The 21,830-nt window shown below is 34.8% G+C and overlaps 1 protein-coding gene across 1 annotated transcript; it reads left to right on the forward strand.

Annotated features, from left to right (window-relative positions):
- Nucleotides 1-2,071: 2,071 nt before the first annotated feature.
- On the forward strand, nucleotides 2,072-19,153 carry LOC128206219 (uncharacterized). The gene is made up of 13 exons (XM_052908544.1): nucleotides 2,072-2,156; nucleotides 3,395-3,437; nucleotides 4,078-4,173; nucleotides 4,356-4,456; nucleotides 5,970-6,030; nucleotides 7,244-7,370; nucleotides 7,941-8,060; nucleotides 8,455-10,858; nucleotides 12,045-12,191; nucleotides 13,107-13,182; nucleotides 16,587-16,701; nucleotides 17,003-17,150; nucleotides 17,723-19,153. The coding sequence occupies exons 1-13, from the start codon at nucleotides 2,078-2,080 to the stop codon at nucleotides 17,851-17,853; spliced, it is 3,648 nt and encodes a 1,215-aa protein (XP_052764504.1). The 5' UTR covers nucleotides 2,072-2,077; the 3' UTR covers nucleotides 17,854-19,153.
- The last annotated feature ends 2,677 nt before the right edge of the window (nucleotides 19,154-21,830 follow it).

Raw genomic sequence — 21,830 nt, forward strand, 5'->3', positions numbered from 1 at the left:
GACTAAAGAGTAGATATTTTCCCTTGACCTGTTAACAATTTCTACGACTACATCACAGATTACATCGTCTCAGTTCACGTAAATGGACGTCATAGAGTCTCTTGATTTTTATTTGGCAGATAGATTCACAGATACATAAAGAATGTTTAAATGATTTTAAAAGTATGAACACTCCTTGTGGCTACGTTTCCGGCTAGTGCTTAGGTGGGTACTTGCAGGCCTGGTGTGGTTTGTTCATAGTCCATATCTGTATCTGTATCTGTATGGGTACGTCGTAGTAACCAATTCTGGCTTTAACACGACGGAGGGAGTGCGCGAATTAGTCACAAAGTGAAATTCTATTCTTAAAAAAGTCTATTGATGTTGCATTCACTTGATTTTCACTGAGTTTATTCCAGTCTATCACTGTTCTAACAAAGAATGAGTTTTTAAAGTTTAAGGTATTTGCAAACACTGGTTTATAACACTTGCTATTGTTACACACTGATCTTTCTACAATATTATCACTGATATAGTCTTTATAATTTCGTGTTCTGATAGAACGTCTATTGCCCTGAGGAGAGAGATATTTCCGTATGTTAATGGCCGGTACTAGCCCTTCCACCACCTTATACATGAAGGTCAATCGTAGCTGTTTACGCCGATCTTGGATATAAACAGCTGCTACAGAGTCTTTGACAATTTTTGTTTTGGCGACTCTTAGGGAACATAATGAATGACCAAATGTTAAAATAGTTCCCTTAATGCGCATTATTGTGACTAGGTGGGTACCTGTGTTCAATTTCAGCAGCTAGTCCAAATAATTTTATGTTGACATATTTTTTTTACGATTTTTGATATGGCAAATCCTTCATGTACAAATTGTTTTGGACCAAAAGTGGCTAGTTGTACCGATCGGAATTCCGGGTTAAAGCATATTGCGTCCATTAAATATCATAAAAACAAGAAATATTACTAGATAATGTTAGTTTATATTAGTTCCGTACACAAAAAATAAATATCCAACAAATAATTATGAGTTTGATGGGGTTTTCTTCATTTCATTCTGTCAAAACTTAACGCAAGCCTGCAGTTCACAGTTTTACAACAATCGGAGAACTTCGGTCATGGCCGAGTTGTTACGATTGTATTTACAAGGTCTATCACGAAGCTTGTCGGAGGTGTCCGAGTTATTACGATTGGGTCGAGCTGATCCGCTTGGCATAATTGTTGTCTGTGTCAGTCAAGTTTCGTTTTATTGGAAAGGTAAATCATGTGTTTCAATGCATTTAATGCTTTTTGTGCAAAATAGCTTTGTACTTACATGGTAAATTATGAATATAAACCTTTATTATCCATTTCAAACATAAAATACTTCACAAAATACAATTTCAATATTTTTCAAACCCACCCAGTTTTTTTCACAAACCTGTTTAGACGTTCAGGATTGGAAGAATCCCGTATAACACGTCTATTATTTTAGCAGCATAAACATTACTGAAACAGCAATACAATCCAAGGTTTGGTTGTTTTGGGTAGTAAATGTCATAGGCCTTGTTGCCTGCTGTTTGTTGAAGTAAATGAGTATGCTTTTTTTTCTCTTTTACCCTTCTGATAGATGAACACATTTTTGGGGTTCACTGGTACTGTAGGGCAAGTGACTCTGAGAATCTACTCGCCCTACACAAACTTTTATTTCCGAAAATAAAATGCATTTATGTTTAAATTTGGAGAATCTTACTCGCCCGGGCAGACAAGTTTCATTAAATCTTTACTCGTCCGACCTCAATATTTACTTGCAAGCGGGCGAGTGGATTTATCGACGCCTGATGTTGACACAAACCTCTTTTTTCCAAAGTACCTGAAGGAACATCAACATTTGAAATCAAGTGTCCCTTCCTGAAATCAGGAGTCCTTCCAATTTTTACAACTTTTTTCATCATTAAGCCTGTAACAGTAGTAGTGTTTTAATATTAAATTCAACATACAAATGCATTGTTTTTTTACTATTTAATTTGTAATAATGTTTTACATCAACAAGTAATGACCCACTGTTTACACATATACACAGTTAAGGATTAATGTTACAGTTGACATAATGGAGGGAGGAGACCACAATCTACAGATAGAACAGCTTCTACGGAGGGTTTACGCCACATATAAAGAAGGGATCAGAGGTATCTAACAGCGATTTTTGTCAACAACTGAAATAATAAAATATAATTCTCAATTTGTGCATGACCTAAGGCCTAAAAAAAAAATACATTTGGTTCGGGTTACCCGACCCTACCTACGGAATAGGCGCCGACCCTACCGTTTTTATAGTCAGTTTGAAAAAAATATGAAAAACTAAAAAAAAATAAAAAAAAAAAATTTTTTTTTCGTTTTTTTTTTTAATTGCTTTTCAATATGAAGTTTAAACCTTAAATGCTTATACAGAAGATTGCTTTAACACCATTCTCCAATGATGAAAATGATATTCTCATATAAAGCCTAATAAAAAAAAAAAAAAAAAAAAAAAGCCTACCTACCCTACCTATTTTTGAAAAGGATGTAACCCTAACCAAACAATTATTTTTTTTAGGCCTAAGTTAGCCAGTAGCAGACAATTCATGCAAAAAAAATCTACCGATAATTTCCATTTTCCTAGACTACAGGAAGTGGTCAATTTCGGCTTCTGGGACTCTAACTGTATAAGTAGATGGTAGGGGATTCACACGGTTCTCAATAATAATTTAATAATTGGTTAACAAACGGACTCGGGATTAAGAAACAAAATAAAACGACACATGATTTATGTTACCGAACTCAATTAAGACATATTGTGATGAAGGTCGCAATTACGACAGTGGTGTATTTCACACATTCCCATTTTGATAAAGAATAGGAGGAGTTTGGTTAATTGCACTGTTGAACCTCACCGACACGCCTTCATGCTGTCGTCGATCCTGAATGGCTGATACAAATGTCGTAATAGTCCCGACACGCCTTCTAGCTGTCAGTCAACCGTTGCAACGGTTGCAATCGCAACAAAATTGTGTATTGTCAGAACTGATGATTGTTTTGATAAGGGTTGTCGCTAAGCGGATTAAAGCATGTCGGCACAATTAACGCATGTCGGTAATTAGCCTTGCCAGCGGAAGGCACGTCGGGCCCGACAAGCCATAAAGGGCTGGCGGAAACCCTGGGGGATTGAATTTGTTTTGCAAATAGATTTAAGATCTTTAAATACATACATGTTTAAATGCTTTGAACCTCAGCTGATTTCTGTTTTAAGGATATCAAGTATAATGTTAATGCTATTCAAGAGGAGTTTTGCGTGAGTTCAAGTTGAAACTAATGATTAAAGTTTCAACCTCATGTTTTATAAAATACAGATTTATTTGTTTAAAAGATGTTATCTCTCTTTTTTAAGTGCAACAGAATGCAGTTCAGCAAAAGATTTCAGTCATTAGAAGGTAGGCTTAATTTATTTATTGAATCAAGTTATACATAAAATGCCATTGAATAGAAAGTGAAATAAATTCTATGTCATTTAAATCAGAATTTTAATCATAACCCAGGCCTTTTACTATAATTTCCAGGGGTCCGACTATCAGATCTATTCCCCTAGCAAAATAAACCGGTATGCTATTTTTCCCAATCAGGAGAAAAATAATCCAGTCAAAAGCAAAAAGAAAAAAAATATGAGTCTTTCTACTTGTATTTGTTTATCAATCATCCTAATGAATTGTGCGATGAAAAAGTTTTGCGGACTATTGAATTGTTTTTCATCACATCATTAAGAGATCAGTATATTGCAATAAATCATGACAGTTTATATTGCAATATACTGATCTCTTAATGACGTGATGAAAAACAATTCAATAGTCCCCAAAACTTTTTCATCACACGATTCATATATATTTACCGTACATCCTCACATGTTGATATTTCAGCCGTTTCAGATCTATTGAAAGGGAAAAGAAACTAACATATAAATGATTTCCACATTGCAGAAGACAGGAGAGCATGTTCTTTAAACTGTAAATTTTCCCAATTTTTAATTTAAAGCAAATATTTTTTCTCAGTGTTACTTGATTATTGTGTGCATTACAGCAAGGAAGAGAAACTGGATGCCTTGCAGAAACAGAATGACCAGCTACTCCTGGAGAATAAGAAACTGCAGTCCTTACTTGCTGGAAAACAAACCAGGTAGCTTGTCGGTTATTTTAAGAAAAAAAATCAAAAGTTTTAAATGGTTATAATGATCGGACCTTAAGCCTCATTCAAAATTTTTATGTTTGGTTCTTATGTATTGGCCTTGACAGGTTATATCTTACAATATTGTGTTGTATGCTTGTTGAAAAAAACGGCCCTATATTCTTTTACACTAGTGGTGGAAGTTGCTGTGATACCATACGTCACTCACTGGAGTCTGTTATCAATACATACCAGAAGATCATCAATGAACGGGACGCAAAAATCCAGGAGCTAGGTAAGAGCCTTTCCAGTAAAACATATTACCAACAGGGGACGGCAATTTTTTCATAATACATGCAGTGGTCGAAATTAATACAAGTCTGCAAGACCCTTACTGGTTAAAAGCTTTGTGGGCTTGCTCAAATTCTTGGTTTTATATAGCAGGGCTTGTTCACAAATGTAATGCCAAGCAATAGTATTTAAATTCGGGCTTTTTCATCCAAAAGACTAATTTCGATGACTGGTAAATGTAGGGCTGTTCTTTTTTGCTAATTTGGACCCCAAAAAGGGAAAATCAGCTTTAGTAATGGGATGGTTTGAAATACAAGTGTCTCCCCCCACCACCACATGTTTTAGTAGAATATCCCTAAAGCATAGCAGCATAATTTTTATGTTATTTTTTGGGCATCTCAGTTGCCAATTTCTTATTAAGGTTGTCTATATTTCATGAGGAGGCGAGGGAACTGATCTATTGTCATAGCATTTGTCTCGTTGTCAGTGTGCAAAAACTTGGCCAAAACTCGAAAAATTGTTCCAAGATATTGAATACTCCAATAGAAATTGGTACTGTGTTACATGATAAAATACACAATTGTCAGCAAGGTTTATATCTCTGGCTTCAATAATTATTCAGTTATCCCCCTTTCCTTTAGTGTAAGACAAAGCCCCTGTAGTTTTCGTTTTAGTATCCTGCTTGATAGAAACTTATTTACTACTAATCAATTGAAAGTTCCTAGTACATGATTTTCAATGCTTTTTCTCAATATAGCGTTAGGCTTAAAATCAAAATATATTTGGTTCGTGTGACCCAACCCTTCCCCAGGAAATAGGTGCCAACCCTACCATGATAGTCAGTTGGTAAATTGTTTTGTTTTTAAATTGTATAAAACCGTTAAAGCTGCACTCTCACAGATTAAATGTTTTGAAAACTTTTTTTGTCTAGGAACGAGCAAATTTTTTGCGTAAATATCTACAAACCAGTGATAAAAGACCAGAATGCAGCTTTACATATTTCCGTCCCAAAATTGATGTTTTATGCATTTTTCTTAAACGGTTAGTAACGGTTTAAGCCATAAAACATTGAATTTGGAATGGAAATATGAAGGTCTGCAATCTTATCTTTTGTCAGCAATCATTCAACACTGGTTAGCAATTATTTATGCATTTTTTTTTTTTATTCCAAGACAAAAAATAAAAAAGTTGGAAAAACAGAAAATCTGTGAGAATGCAGCTTTAAAGCTTCATAAAGAAGATAACTTTTACACCATTCTCCAATGATGACATGAACTTTCTTGTATATACATAAAGCCTAAAAAACCTACCTTCCAATCCTACCTGTTTTTGAAAAGGATAAAAGCCTAACCAAATCTTTTTTCATTTGGCCTTATTGAATTTGGTAAGTATATGAATCTTATCAGGAGGTTAGGATGTGTTGCAGTTTGTACCTTTAATGTCATTTTAATGCCATAATATGAACTGTAGACAGTGTTGTTGTCGAATTTGTCCCACATGACTTTTTCCCATTTCAGAACAAAAGGTTATCGAGCTGCGACCCACCACCAGCTGTGGTTGTTCCCATGACACTGTCAGGTAGTGAATCAGACAGGCTTTATGCATATATCTAAGTTCATGACTGTCTTTGATTGTCTGCTCATAATTATGTGGTATGTTCAATTTGCCCTGTACTTAAAAAGGACTAGACACGAGATAGTCCAAAAATAGATAGTCCAAAAAAAATGAATACAGTATTCTCTCAATCATAGATAGTCCAAACAATTTGAATACAGTATTCCCTCAATCATAGATAGTCCAAACAATTTGAATACAGTATTCCCTCAATCATAGATAGTCCAAACAATTTGAATACAGTATTCCCTCAATCATAGATAGTCCAAACAATTTGAATACAGTATTCCCTCAATCATAGATAGTCCAAACAATTGAATACAGTATTCCCTCAATCATAGATAGTCCAAACAATTTGAATACAGTGTTCCCTCAATCATAGATAGTCCAAACAATTTGAATACAGTATTCCCTCAATCATAGATAGTCCAAACAATTTGAATACAGTACTCCCTCAAAACAAGCCTAGAATTGTCAATGCAAGCTAGTAGGAGTCCAATAATACATCATATTACATGGTTGAAATAATGAGTTCACGCAATAATCATGTTGCAGTCTCATCTGTCTTACCCTGTTTAAAACAGTGCATATTGGTTTCCACGTTTAAATCATATCTATTCATGAGTACAGATACATATACCGACGCTATCTTTAAACTTACCGGGATTTACACACTAGACAACTCTAGTAAAATTTGAATTGGAAAAATACCCATAAACTGTGAAAGATACGTGTGTCGTAAATGATGTGATACGTCAGTAAGTAAGATTCAATGCGTTGTACACAATGATGTCAATTTTATTTAATTTTGTGACAATTTTGTTTTATTCTTGCAATTGTATCATCTTTAACTTGAGACAGACAGATATGCCCTTATGAATGGTTAAAAATTAAGAGTTATGGAAGGGTGGTGCACTGTCCTTTTTTGGTAATACCTCTCTTCCCTAATGGAGACCAGCATGTGCACCATTTTGCCTCCATAGAAGTAATTGATTAAGACTATTTGACCCCAGGTTTGATTATAAACACATACCTACTTTACATATCTGACAATTGAACCCTAATATTACCTAATTTACCTAATTATAAGTTTGCTCTTTTAATTTGACAAAACAAATAACTCTGGATTGTATCATATTTATTTTTTGATTTTTACATTTGCTGATATATTTTTTAGGCCAGCCAGCATTGTGGGTTCGAGCTTATCCCTTCGAGGTTTGAGTCCAGATTCAACTTGCAGAGTGAACCCGAAGTCCCAGAAACATAGTGATAAAGAGGAATTGACTGTTCTCCGGTCATTAGAGGTATGACTTGTAGTTATCTCTTTTTGTTTCTTGCAAACTCATTATAGTTTTAACTTGACATGTGGACATTACCATAGTGATAAGGAGGAGTTAAATCTACTCTTGTCATTAGATGCATGATTTCATATTATATCCCTTTGAATGTTGATTTTCAACATCACATTCATACTGTTATTTTAAGCACTATGTACTTGAAAATAGCTCTTTACAGTCACTTATAACTTGATTTTTATATTGTCTTAATACAATAATGTGCTTTCACGGATACCTTTTAATTATTTCGAAATTTGTTCCCAGTCTTAGTATTCGAAGCACCAAAATCGCCATCCATTTAGGTGGACTAATCTATGAACTATCCCAGCAAGCAATATAAGAATAAAAATGCAAATAATTGCTAGTAAAGCTCGCATCAGTTCACATACCTTGCAGAAGGAAGTGCTGGTCTATCTTTGACCTAGCCTCGATTTAGACTCAAGAGTAAGGGAGGGGGCTGTGACACAATAACTCTTGACTGTTGTAGACAATTGTTTCACCAACATTTTATAAATAAAGTTTGAACTCAACTTGCAGAAAGGAGCATCTGTCTCCCCCTCAGTTGGCCTTGATTTAGACACAAGCGTGGATGAAGGGTCAGAAACACAGAAACTTCGGCTGAGCAAGAGGTCGGGCAAAAGGAAAAGATACTCTGAGGTATGATTTAGACAACACAATATTTCATGTACATTGTAAGGAGTCTTCTCAGCCCCCCCCCCATGGTTTGGATAGGCTACACCCTTTTAACACTCTGAGGTTGACACACAAGACTTAAAACTGCTAATGGTATTTTTATTTCATGGTAAACTTTCTTGGTTCCTATCTAATTTTCTTACAGTTTTAAAACAATATGGTTTTTCTGCTGGATCCCCTGACTTTGAGGTTCTAGCGTCTCGCCTTGTTATTTTGTGTCTTCCAGATCCTGGAACACTGATAGTGTCAAATGCAGGCCTCAGATATAATACTGGTCCTGTCTATTCTTTTTAAAACAAGTTTTATCATAAATGCTCAAGTTATTATTGTTTGGTATGTTTTGTTTTAACTCTTTCAGGAGACATCACCAGAGATGAAAAGAACAAAGGCCAATTCCTCAGAGCAGCCTAATATGGAAACTGATGCTGATGTGGATATTCAAGATGAAAGAATGGACAAACCAAGTAGAACTAAAACTAACCAAAATGACATTGATGTAGATGTTAGTATTAAAGAACAGGGAAAGAGTGCACAAAATTATAATACTGCTAAACCAATGGAAAAGCATGTAATTGGAAATAGTGACAAACAGGGCAATTCCGGTAAAGAAACAAAAAAGCACATACTAGTTCAGGATACTTGCAATTCTGTTGATAATGACTCTGCAGAAAAGTTGAAAGGAAATGTAAAGTCGCAAAAGTCAAACAGGAAAAAGATAAAGGATAAACTGATTGATGAAACTATAATGTGCATTCCTGAAACTTTAGCTGTTGAGTATGATGATGATTTTGATGTTGAAGAAGAGGAGATTGTTGATGAGATGGATAAGTTTGGTAGACAGAAGTTCCATCCTGAAATGTCTAACATTGCTGAAGCTAGTGTTGAAGATAGTCAGATTGATGACCAGAATAAAATCAAAGCTGATGACCAGATTCAAGACAAAGTTGATGGAAAAGCTTATTTAGGAAGTCAAAGTAGGTTTAGAGACAATGATGACAGTAATTCAAGTGTTGGAAGTAATAGTTCACATGCTGGTAAAAGTAAAGGGAAGAAAAATGGAACTAGAGGCAGAAGAAAATCGAAGGACGATATCAGTTCAGATACATTAAGCCAGAATACAGGGAAAGTCTTTGACTTGAAAAGTATGCTTATGAGTCCAGATGAATGCAATGATAAAACAGATAGAGATTGTAGTAAGAAAACATCCGATGATGAAATAGATATTCATATAACATCATCTCAAAAGTTTGGGGGAAATAGAAATAAGGGGATTAAGAGTAGAAATGAGGAAAAGAAAGATAGCAGATTATTTGGTAGTGTTTCAAATGTATGTCGAAGTATGAAAGAAGTTGATGCCTTGTTTGAAACACCAGATAAAGGTGATATGACTATCATTGAAGAATCGGACACTGAGCAAAACCGGAGGGCAAAAAGCAAAAATCTTGGGAATGTATTGGAAGATGATGTGGTTTTGAGACGATCACCTAGAAAACACAAGTCTTCCCTGAGTGTTGAAAGAGCTAGTCCAAGGAAGAGTAAACAGGTACTAAAGTTTTGTGGGAATGTAAGTAGTCAGGCTGAAACTGTAGGTGGTTATACTGTAGACGAGAATGATCTTACAATTGCGCCAGAACCGAGTGAACAAAGTGATGCTGTTAATGAAACAACAGGGAGAGATATGACATCAAATAGTCAGAGTCAGAGTGTAGATTTTTACAACATTGTGCCGGTTACAAATGGGATCTTGAATAACAGTAAGAAGTTCCAGGTTAGAGCGTGCAGGAAGAAATCTAAGAAGACTGGGTTGGGGGGTACCAAGAAAATAGATTTGGAGGAGACTTTTAAGTCCCCGTCAATAATCAGTACGGTGCCGTCTTTTAAACAAAGGGGAAAAGATGCATTAGCTAAAGAAACTGATGTGATATTGGTTGGTAGTCCTAGTGTTTCAAGTGTCGAGTCAGATTGCGATTCTCCTTTATTGTTGAGGACTAACAGAGCTGCCAGTCCGAGTCCTAGTGTTGAAATTGTTGATACAAACAATGGTTGTGATGAAACTCCTCCACGCTGGAAATCTGGTAGAAAGACAACTAGGTCAGGGTCACAGAGTTCAATAAGTTCAAGGTCAGATGAGGGTGCTAAGGTCACAAGAGGTCAAAATAGAGGACAGAAAAAACGCTTGAATGGAAATTCCTCGGTGTCTTTTGAACAACTTAATGAAAAAGATAAAAATGAGAAGTCTAAAAATTTTCTTCAGACGACGCTTACTCAGGGTTTTTTCAGTCCAAAAAAAAAGAAATCGCAGAAAGATATTGATGATGAAAATCTGAAACTAGCCATGCAGCTGTCCCTAAAGGAGAGTCAAGGAAATGATGTCATTAATTTGGACAATGAAACAGATGTGGAAATTATGTCTCCATTTAAAAAGCCAGTAGGAGAACCCAGAAAAGAGAGTTTGACTAGAAAAAAATCAAAATCTAAGCAACAGAAAACGGAAGTGGGAAACGAGAGCGATGTTTTGCAAAGGGCTGATACGAAAGAAAAATACAAAGTACTTAAAGAACTTCAAAACAGAAAAGATAAAGATTTACCCCATGAACTGGAACAAGCAAGAGTGACTGGGTCACTAGAAGATGAGGGGTTGGTAAGGATCAGCCAAGGGGATGGAACATTCAGGAGAGAAGGGTTGAATGGTAGTTTAGATCCAGCTGCAGAACTGTCGGAATGGTGCGGGGAGCCTGAGACTCTTCCTACACTTGATACAGGTTAGCAGTAATCAGTGCTCCAGCTAGGCCTAAATAGCAGGGTGGGGCACCCCAAGGCCCTTTTCCAGCACCCTGCTGCCTTTTTACTTCACCCTGCAAGTAAATTTTCAGAAAAAAGTATAAAAATAATAAATATATATATAATTTTGACACGTAAGTAAAGATAACAGCTAAGGTATTCATAACAAACTACATGTTTTTTACTGCAAAATAAAAGATGGAAATAAACTGGGAAAGAAACAGCAAAACAAATATTACAACTTACAACAGCTCAGTGATTCACTAATATATTTCGTCCTGTCTGTCCATACAGCTTTCATGATCCTTTTATAACTTTGTCATTCATGGTTAGATTTCAAAATAATTCGGCAGAGGTAACCACCATATGATGATGATGTGTCAAGCCCCATTGCTTGGTCCATAGCTTCAAGGTTTTGGCCATTGTTTGCTTCAATTTTAATATATACCTTACTGATCGAAATTGAAATGCACAGTGGTGCTAGTGGATCATGTGTGGTCGGTAACTTTGTCATTTTTTGGGGGATTTCGAAATAATTGCGTTAGTAACCCCCATGAGATTATGATGCACTGCACGCAAAACTCCGGTTTCTAGCTTCAAGGACTAGGTATACCTTTGGCCATCTTTGCTATATGATGATACAAATGATACCGATTTGTGTCTGGTCGTAAGCCTTGTCATTCATGGTGGCTTTAAGAATAATTTGGCATTAGTGACAACCATAGCCTTGTCATTCATGGTGGCTTTAAGAATAATTTGGCATTAGTGACAACCATTAGATTATGGGGTTTCGCACCCAAACTCAAGTCTCCAGCTCCAAGATCTATTCGAACCTCAGAACTAGATCAGTTTTTTCAAAATATGATAGTACACTAATCATAGTGGTTTGTGTGAATTCATTCATGGTTGAATTTCGAATATGAATTTGATATTTACCTTGTTAATGTGTTTTTGTTGTATTTATGTGTTTTAAAAGCTAAAAAAACCCTCTGGTTCTGGGTACTTATCCTGACTGATATGGGTTCTAATGCAAAACATACTTGAAACATATACATGCTTCATAGATAGTAGACTTCCTTTCATTATTATATGAAAGACGTTTGTGTGAAGTAGGATTACAAGCTACCTTACACTCATAAATATTTTTCCATCCCAAAAATAATCCAGATTTCAACGAGGCAGACCTGGCATCCAGCTCTGAAAGCCTCCCACGAACATCAACCATGGTCCCGGAGTACACCCAGGATATACCCTGTAGCTCCACCAGCTACAAGTTCCCCGCTAGGAAAAAACACAGGCATAAGAGCAAGGAAGGTGTGTATTAAGATTTAAGTACATGTATTTGGGGTTTTTTTCGGGCCTTTTTTGGAGCGATTTCGGCCGCATTCCCCTCCTGAAAAAGTATACAGTTTTTTTTATTTGTCCCCTACTGAGGTAAAAATTCCCTTTAATTTAATCTTTTCTTAAAGGAGCATTCTAAACATTTATCAAATGTAGCAATATTGTGCCATTGATGAATATGTTGATAGGTTTGTTGTATAAAAGGTTTGAAACAAGTTTTGCATCATATGAATCATGTTATTATTATTCCCCTTTTTGTCTAAACAATGCTATCAAAGGGTCCCGCCACCACCATTCACTTAAAATTAGAGAAACACTGATGTATGTATATTTAAACATACAAGCTACATACTAGCTGAAATTTTCCAATATTTCAAATGAAATAGAGTATCGATCCTATTTCTGGGACTATTATCACAAATAGTCTCACGTCTAAAGTTAAGGCTCACGTGGCAAAACTGTAAATCTTTATTTCATTGCAACTTTCCTTCTTGCTGAGAGTATTAATGATGAAATTTGCATCTGCGTCTGATCACTGACTTGAGACTGTTCATAGTCACGACTCCTGGCCCCAATACCACGACATAAGTAAAATTTCAATCTCAACTCATCGAAAAAATGTAATTATCCTATGTTTTTACACCTTTTAAAAGCTCATTCTATCATTGAATATGTTGATAAGCGCTTTTAGTCACAATTTCTAGGGACAATAAAAGTGCCCACGTATCTCATAGAGGCTGCCAGGTCAATCACATCCCTTGCTCCTTGTTGGACTGAAACACACCAGACAAGAATTGGCCTATTAAAGCTGTTCCGCATTCTTATTCAGAGATTTAAATGTTGTTGACCTTTTTTCCATTTTGTTTATTGAGTTTACTTTGTTTTCAGATATTGAGAATGTTGATCCAGATCCTGTTAAGTCTTCAAAAACGCTGCATGTAAACCTTGATGACAGTTTTGACAGGTATTTTGCAATGATGTTATATGGTTTGTAGCTTTCTGCTTATTACATCAACTTGAGTCAGCTGCTTAAAATATGCAGGGTGGGGGGGGGAGGCTTGGGGGCACAGGACGGGAAGAAACAATGACTTTATTTGATTGTTAGTTCAGTGTAAATGAGCAAATAATGATATCATTATGCTGTGTTAAGCTCATCTCTTTATTAAGGGCAAAGAGTTAAGATGAAAATGTAAAATCATGGCCATTACACAAAAAAAGGGTTCAAGATATCAAATGAAACTTGGTAGACATGTTGCGAGATACAATATAAACATGTTCAGAAAAGCCAATTAGGGCATATATGGTTTCAAAAACTGTTAAGTTGGGTGCCTTGATCCCGCGCCTTAAAGCTGCACTCTCACAGATTGAACGTTTTGACAACTTTTTAATTTTTTGTCTTGCAACGAGCCAATTTTTGTGAAAATACATGGAAACCAGTTATATAAGACTGCTGACAAAAAATTAGATAACACATTTTTATATTGTTAAAAATTAATGTTAAATGCATTTTTCTTTAACCGTTAGTAAAGGTTTAAGCCATAAAACATTCATTTTCGAACGGAAATATGAAAATCTGTGATCTGATCATTTGTCAGCAATCTTTTATCATTGGGTTGCAGATATTTACGCAAAAATTTGCTCTTTCCAAGACAAAAAATAAAAACGTAAAAATGGTTTATCTGTGAGAGTGCAGCTTTAACACAAAGGCGATAAAGAAATGGTAGGCCTGCGAGTGCGCACGCATGTTGTGTACCTCTGAGCGATCTTGTTATAGGAGCATATACTTGATTAGTCTTTGAGGTTGTGACTTGTGCAGGACACATTAGCAATAACTTTTGGTGCATTATTTTTTTAGTCATTGTTCATTGTCAATTTAATCAATTGTCTTAAGGCGAAGTTGAGACTTCTTAATGCAGAGGGGGAAATGGCAGTCTGTGACTGCACTTGTTACACTGGATATAAGCACAGCAGACGATTGTCCATTCCACAGGCTCGTGTTACAAGCTTTAATTTCTTCCCCTATAATTATGTACTTATCAATTGTCTGTCATAAAGAAAACAACTTGGCGTATGCAACCTCATTTGAAATGGAAAATTTCTGTTTTTATTTCTCCTCTAATTGGTCTGAATTAGTATGTATGTCCTTCACTGGTAATGTTTACTGGGCTAAATCAAAGTTTAATGTGTTTCCGAGGCCAAGAACTGACTTAAGAATTTGTTGTTCGTTCAAAAATATATAAAACAGCAGTTTTGAATAATTATCATTCGTTTTCTTATTTTCATAATTGAAAGACAATTAACAAGACGGTAAATCAACAAATAGTGGCATTGATTTCAACAGCCTTTGACATGATATAATGTTTGTTTTTATCAAATATAAGTTCTTATTCTCAGTTCACCTTACTTGGCCAGACCTTTTTCTGCCCATCTCAAGGTCAGAATGTCTGACCCATGATAAATACATACATTTTCACAATTTCAAGAGGAAAATTCCAAATGAGATGAAAGCCTGGCTTCTCGGCTATTACCGCACCCTTTTTTGCAGGTGTGGAGTCTTAGCGCAGAAATAATTAATTCAGAACATTTGTATATTAACAATTATGAGTTCATGGTTAGTAACACAAGCTTCACATTGGAATGTTGCCCAAAATTCTCCTTTTTCCCCAATTTGCCAATTATAACATGACTCAAAAAATCAAAAAAATTTGCAGGTACTCAAAAACAGACAAAAATACCTGAAATTTCATTCCAAATCAGTTAATTTTACAACGAAAATTTTAACAATATGTGTAGTGTCGTTTTTCACCCAAATGGACAGAAAAAACAACCCTGTATGCTATTGAAATTAAAACCACTGTTAGTTGACTTGAGGTCTTTTAATTTTAAAATGAAAAAAAGCAACTGAAAATTATCCCAAACACCATTTTAACCACTTTGAAACCAGCTTTGTGGAAGTCATAGAGTTTGTTTTTTGAGCAGCTTTTGATTGACAAGTATGTCCTCCAGAACAGTAATTATATATGCTGTTTTAATCCGTCATTTTTCCAGACAAAACTTCGGTCGAAACCCATTGGGCAAGTGTGAATGCTTACATAGAGTTAAAGAAAATCGGTTCCTTACATCAAGTTAACGTGGAGATAGAGCCAAGTGATATCGAGCCAGTGGGTTTCGACTATAGTGAAACAAATAGTTAAAAAGCTGTAGCCTCTACTGTTTAAAGCTGCACTCTCACAGATTTACCGGTTTTTACAACTTTTTTATTTCTTGTCTTGGAATGTGCCAATTTTTGCGAAAATCCATGGAAACCAGTTATCTTAGACTGCTCACAAAAAATCGGATCACAGATTTTTATATATAAGTTCAAAAATTGATGTTTTATGCATTTTTCTTAAACCGTTAGTAACGGTTTAAGCCATAAAACATTAATTTTCGAACGAAAATATGAAATCTACGATCTGGTTTTTTGTCAGTAATCTTATATCATTGGTTTGCAGATATTTACTAAAAAAAACTCCAAGACAAAAAATAAAAATGTTGTTAAAATGGTATATTCTGAGAATGCAGCGTTAAATCCCATTATTATGTACCATTTACATGTCTTATTTTCCTGGAGGACAAGCTACCTTTAAGTGGAAAGTTCATTTTGTGATTTCTTAATGATGAGGTCAAACAAGATTGATTTCTATTGCCAAATGATCTTCAGTTCTTAAAAAGGAAAAAACTCTCAATGACCGGAAATCTTTAATGAATGGTTTGACATTTCTCTAATGTGGGACATTAAGAAGTGATTGATTTAGGACCGTTTTATGACCTATTTTCTTTCTTGATAATAATGAACACAGGTTACATGTGATTAGCAGGACACCAAACCAACCTGAAATAATATTAATCACCCAGAGTTCCACAGACTTGAAAAGTGCAGGATTTTTATGCTGTTGGGTGAAAGGCCTTAAAGCTGCACTCTCACAGATTTACCGTTTTAACAACTTTTTTTATTTTTTGTCTTGGAACGAGCAAATGTTTACGTTAATATATGCAAATTAGTGATATAAGACTGCTCACAAAACATCAGATTGCAGATCTCATATTTCCATTTAAAAATGAATGTTTTATGGCTAAAAGCTTTACTGACGGTTTAAGAAAAATGCATAAATCATCAGTTTTTGAACTTAAATATGACAATCTGCGATCTGAATTTTTGTCAGCAGTTTTATATCACTCAACTGAACTCCTCAACTGATGGAAGGATTTCAACATTTGTTCACCAAAGTAGGAACCCCTACAGGTTTTAGACAAACTGCAAATTTTTTGGTCAACATTTCAACCCACTCTTCAGTACTTTCTAACAATTTTAGCGATTTATTTCAGACGTCCAAAGAAGAAGACTTCTGGGACAGAACAAGAAGTTGCACATGTAGCTGTCGTGAGGAAAAGAGATGAGAGGCAGAAACTGCAGGGGCATGACTGTAAACAGTGTACAGAGGTAAAGGGCATTTTTGAAATAAGCAACAATATTATTTTTTTGAAAGAATGACCTTTATAGGCACCGTTATCTAAAACTAAATTCAGGACCTACCAACCCTGTTAATTAAGGAGGGATTCAAGAACACAGCTCATTAAACCACCAAGCTTCACCAGTGTTAGGCAATCACTGTATTCTCTTTAGATCTTTATCTAACTAACCGTAATTAAACACCTCTGTGCACCACAGATATTGTACTTTAATTTATAAAAAAGAAGAATATTTTATACAGGATTGTAAATCAACCACTATGTTTTTCCAGTACTACAAGGCAGCCGGCTTATCAGATGCTGAAATGAAGGAGCATATGAACAAGTGTTCCCGACACCGGGCCAAGTACGCTCCTCCGGATACCCCGCCCCATTTTTGGTCGGTGGACTTCATTGAGACACAGGACTGTCCAAACACGGGTAAGAAATAATAATATTTTTTAACTATAGCAAATTAGTAGAGAGAGATGGTGGTTTTGCTCCTGGTACATGCACCCACTGTTTAATTTTCCATCTTAACTTTTTTATGTCAAGTGGGTGGTTTTGTGTTTGTTTGTATTTGCACTCGGGCAAGGCCCATTTGGCAAGTGCTCTGATAAGTATGTTAGTTATTTTAGGTTTCTGGAGCATGGTACACAGACAGAATGTAGTCCTGGTTCTTTAAAGTGCAAACGCATAAAGCACTGTCATACAGAACCTCCATTAAATGTCCCTCCCGGAAGACAATTAATATTTTTTTGTGGTGCTGGGGTGGGGGGGGGGGGTATAAATATTATACACCAGAATGTACCATTTTAGTCTAACTTTTCTTAGCGGAGGAGCCCCCCCCCCCCCCCCCCCCCCCCTACCCCCACCCCACCCAAACCCAAAAGCACCCTCATATATTTCCAAGGCTGTATGAGATGGCACACGCCCAAGGTAATGCCCCCTCTTACTCCAAATTCAGGACACGCCCATTTTATTTTAAATGAATAAGGAATTTCTGGTTTCAGAGAAAATTGAACCTGATAATGATGCACCAACCTACAGAAGAAGACGGAGGCTTAACAAGTTCTTTAAAGGGAAGAATGAAAACTCAACAGTTATACCAGACGACGACTCGCAAGACTTAGACTTCGGTTAATCAAAGACTTGCAAGACTTAAGACTTCAGCTTATCTAGTGGTAGTAGAGTAAAAATACCCTTGAACTTTTGTTGAAATGTAGGAGGAAATAGATATAGAATTGGAATCATATCTTGCTCTTGGATTCTTAAAGATGGCTACATAAGAATCCTAAATTAAGTGTTTTGAGGGTCGATCTCTGTAATTTACGAGACTAGGGGTCATGATTATTAACATTCCAAAGACTAAATTGACATCATTTTAGTTCATTAATGAGAAGGATATCGTATGTGATGTGGATGATGATATGAAATAATGAGAAATGCCATAATGATTGGTATATTTTTGCCTAAGGTCAAATGAACTAAGAACTCCTAGACCTATTTTCACCATTCTTGTTTTTTTACCATTAATGGAAATGGGCCAGTGCCATTCTCATTAGGAAAAATACGTCATTTCAGCTTAGATTGGGAATTTTAATTTTGCCTTGAAATAAACAAGAATGCTCTAAACAATAGACAGAAAGATAAAAGAATGTGATTAAGTTTGTTTCAATTTTCCCTTACAAAAACAGTATGGGTGTTTAAATATTTCATTAATTTGTATTTTAAAAAGATAATAACGTTTGGGGAAAAAAGCCTGATGTCTAAGCATTGGAAAGGGGCTGAATTTTGGCCCCAAATTGGTCAGAAAATCTACAATCTTCAGATCTTATAATCTCGCACAATAAAATGTTCAACTAGAAATCAAATGAAAATATGGGTCATAGTTAAACCATAAATAGAATAGCATAGTTATTGCTTTGATTGTGAAACCTTTTCAAGATAAACTTTTCAAGATTAATTTCTTGTATTTCAACATTTTAACCTGTTATTAAGAGCACATATGTTTATTCATGATATGTATTTTGTTAAGGAAGGTTTAAGACTATAAATATTAAACTGTTATATTTTAGGCAGATTCCATATTAATTAATTTGTTAAATTTACTGCATCATGTATTATCAGGTAGAATTTAGAAGCATCTGATTATATTAGCCTAAATTAGGATTTGTTAAATACTATTAAATATGTATTCATTTAGTTTTATTCGCCTATTGACAGATTGATAAAGTCACTTTTGTAATCACTGTATTTTCAATGTCTGTATAACATTGGTATAACATTTAAAGCTGCACTCTCACAGATATACCGTTTTTACAACTTTTCTTTTTTTTGTCTTTGAAAGAGCAAATTTTTGCATTAATTTCTGCAAACCAATGATAAAAGATTTCTGACAAAAGATCAGATCGTAGAATTTCATATTTCCGTTCGAAAATTAATGTTTTATGGCTTAAACCGTTTCTAACGGTTTAAGAAAAATGCATAACACATCAATTTTGAACTTAAATATTAAAATCTGCCATCTAATTTTTTGTCAGCAGTCTTATATAACTGGTTTCCATGCATTTTCGCAAAAATTGGCCCGTTCCAAGACAAAAAAAAAAAAAAAATTGTGAAAACATTCAATCTGTGAAAGTGCAGCTTTAAGCACTTATCACCAAACTTGGTAGGACGATTGTATATTGCGAAATTTGGTGATCTTGTTAAAGCTGCACTCTCACAGACTGAACGGTTTAACAACTTTTTTTTATTTTTTGCCTTGCAATAAGCCAATTTTTGTGAAAATGCATGGAAACCAGTTACATAAGATTGCTGACAAAAAATTAGATCGCAGATTTTTACATTTAAGTTCAAAAGTTGATATTTTGTGTATTTTCTTAAACTGTTAGTAACATTTTCAAATGAAAATCTGCAAACTGATCTTTTGTCAGCAATCTTTTATCTTTGGTTTGCAGATATTAATGCCAAAAATTGCGCATTCCAAGACAAAAAATAAAAAGTTTTAAAAACAGTATATCTGTGAGAGTGCAGCTTTAAAGGTTGAATGTAAATTGGATATTAATCATCTTTAATCTTGCTGTTAGGAAATTTGGTATTGGTTATAGAGTTGTTATTTTTTGTTTTTTACATATGGAATAGAAGCACCAATTTATGAGTTTATTGTGTTTTTCACATTCATTTCATGCACTGTTGAACAATTTTTATGTTAAAAAAGATTTTTTAAATGATATCAAATTTTCTGATCCTTGTCAACTCTCATCTTGCTCCATATTCCCAAAATATATCATAGAGGCACAAAATTGGTTTACTTTTGAGAGATGAAAAAAACATTATACCACAGTAAATCTTTTAGCAATCACCAATCATTAAATATTTTGACACTTTCTGCTTTTAAATTCACGGTTTCAGTTTTGATATCAGTAGTTAATATCTTCCATAAATGCTTTATTTAGTAAGTAGTTAAAGGTTTATAAGTCAAAATCTGTTTGTTATAATGTGTATGTATTGATTTTGAATAAGAGTGTCACTTTTCTGCATTATTATGTTTAACTTGATTGACTTTAATTATCAAAACAAAAATAATGTTAGCAATAATTTGGTGTTTTTAATTCAAACACTTATTTGTAAAGGCTTACATGTTTGTAAACTGTACACAGATCATATGCTTTCTTTCCTTTCATCGCTAGAGTCAAATGAAATAAACATAACTGATAATAATCCATAGAAATAAAAAATAAACTATTTTTTTTGCATCTATAAAGTGTGAAAGTATATTTTGCCCCTTTGAATTTGAAAACAAGTGCTTTGAAGGTTTACTAAGTATCCTATTTTGAATAGGAATTTCCCATTTATTTTAAAAAAAACACACAAGAAAATCCAAAATTCCTTCAAAGAGTAGGGACAAAATATCTTTAAAATGTTCAGTGTATCTTGTTTAGGGTATTTTAAAATCAGACATTACATTTGTACTTGATTGGTTCATATGTTTGTCCAGTTTAGGACAATCACTCAGGTCACTATCAAACATTGTTTTAGTTTTCTTTGTTTCTTGCACACTTTATTTTTACTCTGTTACTCTGTTGTACAAATGTTTATTACATTTTTTCTGCACAATTTAGTGCTGTTTTTTACATACACGTAGTTGATATTAGTTGTATTCCTATTTCTGTATGAAATAAACTTTACACCACAATCACTACCTTTGTTCTATCTATAGCTGTGACCACAGGTGGCAGTGTCATACATATGTTTATTGTAATTGTTTTATGCATTGTTCAGTAGAGCCGTTATTTATACACAAACAGCTAATATGTTTATTATTTCTGTTTGGAATCAACTCTATGCCACAGTCAATCTTTTTTTTCTCTGTTTTATAGCTCTGACCACAGGTGGCAGAATCGTATAAAATGTTTATTCCAATTGCATTCTTCACTGTTCAGTAGAGCCATTATTTACACACAAAAACAACTATTATATTTTTTATTGAGTTGCCTTTAGGCAAACTCTCTGGAGTCATGTTTGATACCATATTTCAGAGTTACACTTTTTTTCGCGGACCCCTTGATTCAGGTAGAATGCCGCGCTGAAAGAAGTTCCATATCTATCATGTTTTCCACATGCATAGTTCAATTATTATGTGTGATGTGTCTTAATAAATCATTTATTGTGCGAGTCTGAAACTCGATTATTTGCATTTTGGTCAAATGAAGGTATTAAAAATGATTTATCCTGTCTCGTAGTAATTTATGCTTTTACATATTGTCAGAGGGGTGAGCGCAACACTGTGTTAAGTGTAAAGCAATAAAGAATGCACTTAGCACAGTCTTGCGCTCACCCCTCTGTCAAATTGTGCAGTACCGGGTAATAAAAGTAGTCCATTGAATTTCCCGCCAGCTTGTCAAAACGCGCCCAATTATGTGGTACTTCGGCTAAAAGTAGCCATGAATGTGAAGTGTCGGGCGTGCTATTTTGTTATTTCATTAAAATAAACGTATGGAAATTAAAAAAATTAACGTCGAGAAACGTTTGTTATCATAAGTGATTTATATGCAATTCATTTTGAATGTTCGACTAAAATATCGCGGAGGAATCGTCGCCAGCTTCAATCCTGGCTAA

This window comes from Mya arenaria, chromosome 10, assembly GCF_026914265.1.
Source record: "Mya arenaria isolate MELC-2E11 chromosome 10, ASM2691426v1".
Lineage (NCBI taxonomy): Eukaryota > Metazoa > Mollusca > Bivalvia > Myida > Myidae > Mya > Mya arenaria.

Coding starts and splice junctions, on each gene's coding strand:
- LOC128206219 (XM_052908544.1), top strand. CDS start 2,078: ATGGAGGGAGGAGACCACAATCTACAGATAGAACAGCTTCTACGGAGG. Junction 3,438..4,077: donor AAGATTTCAGTCATTAGAAG/GTAGGCTTAATT, acceptor TGTGCATTACAG/CAAGGAAGAGAAACTGGATG. Junction 4,457..5,969: donor CGCAAAAATCCAGGAGCTAG/GTAAGAGCCTTT, acceptor TTCCCATTTCAG/AACAAAAGGTTATCGAGCTG.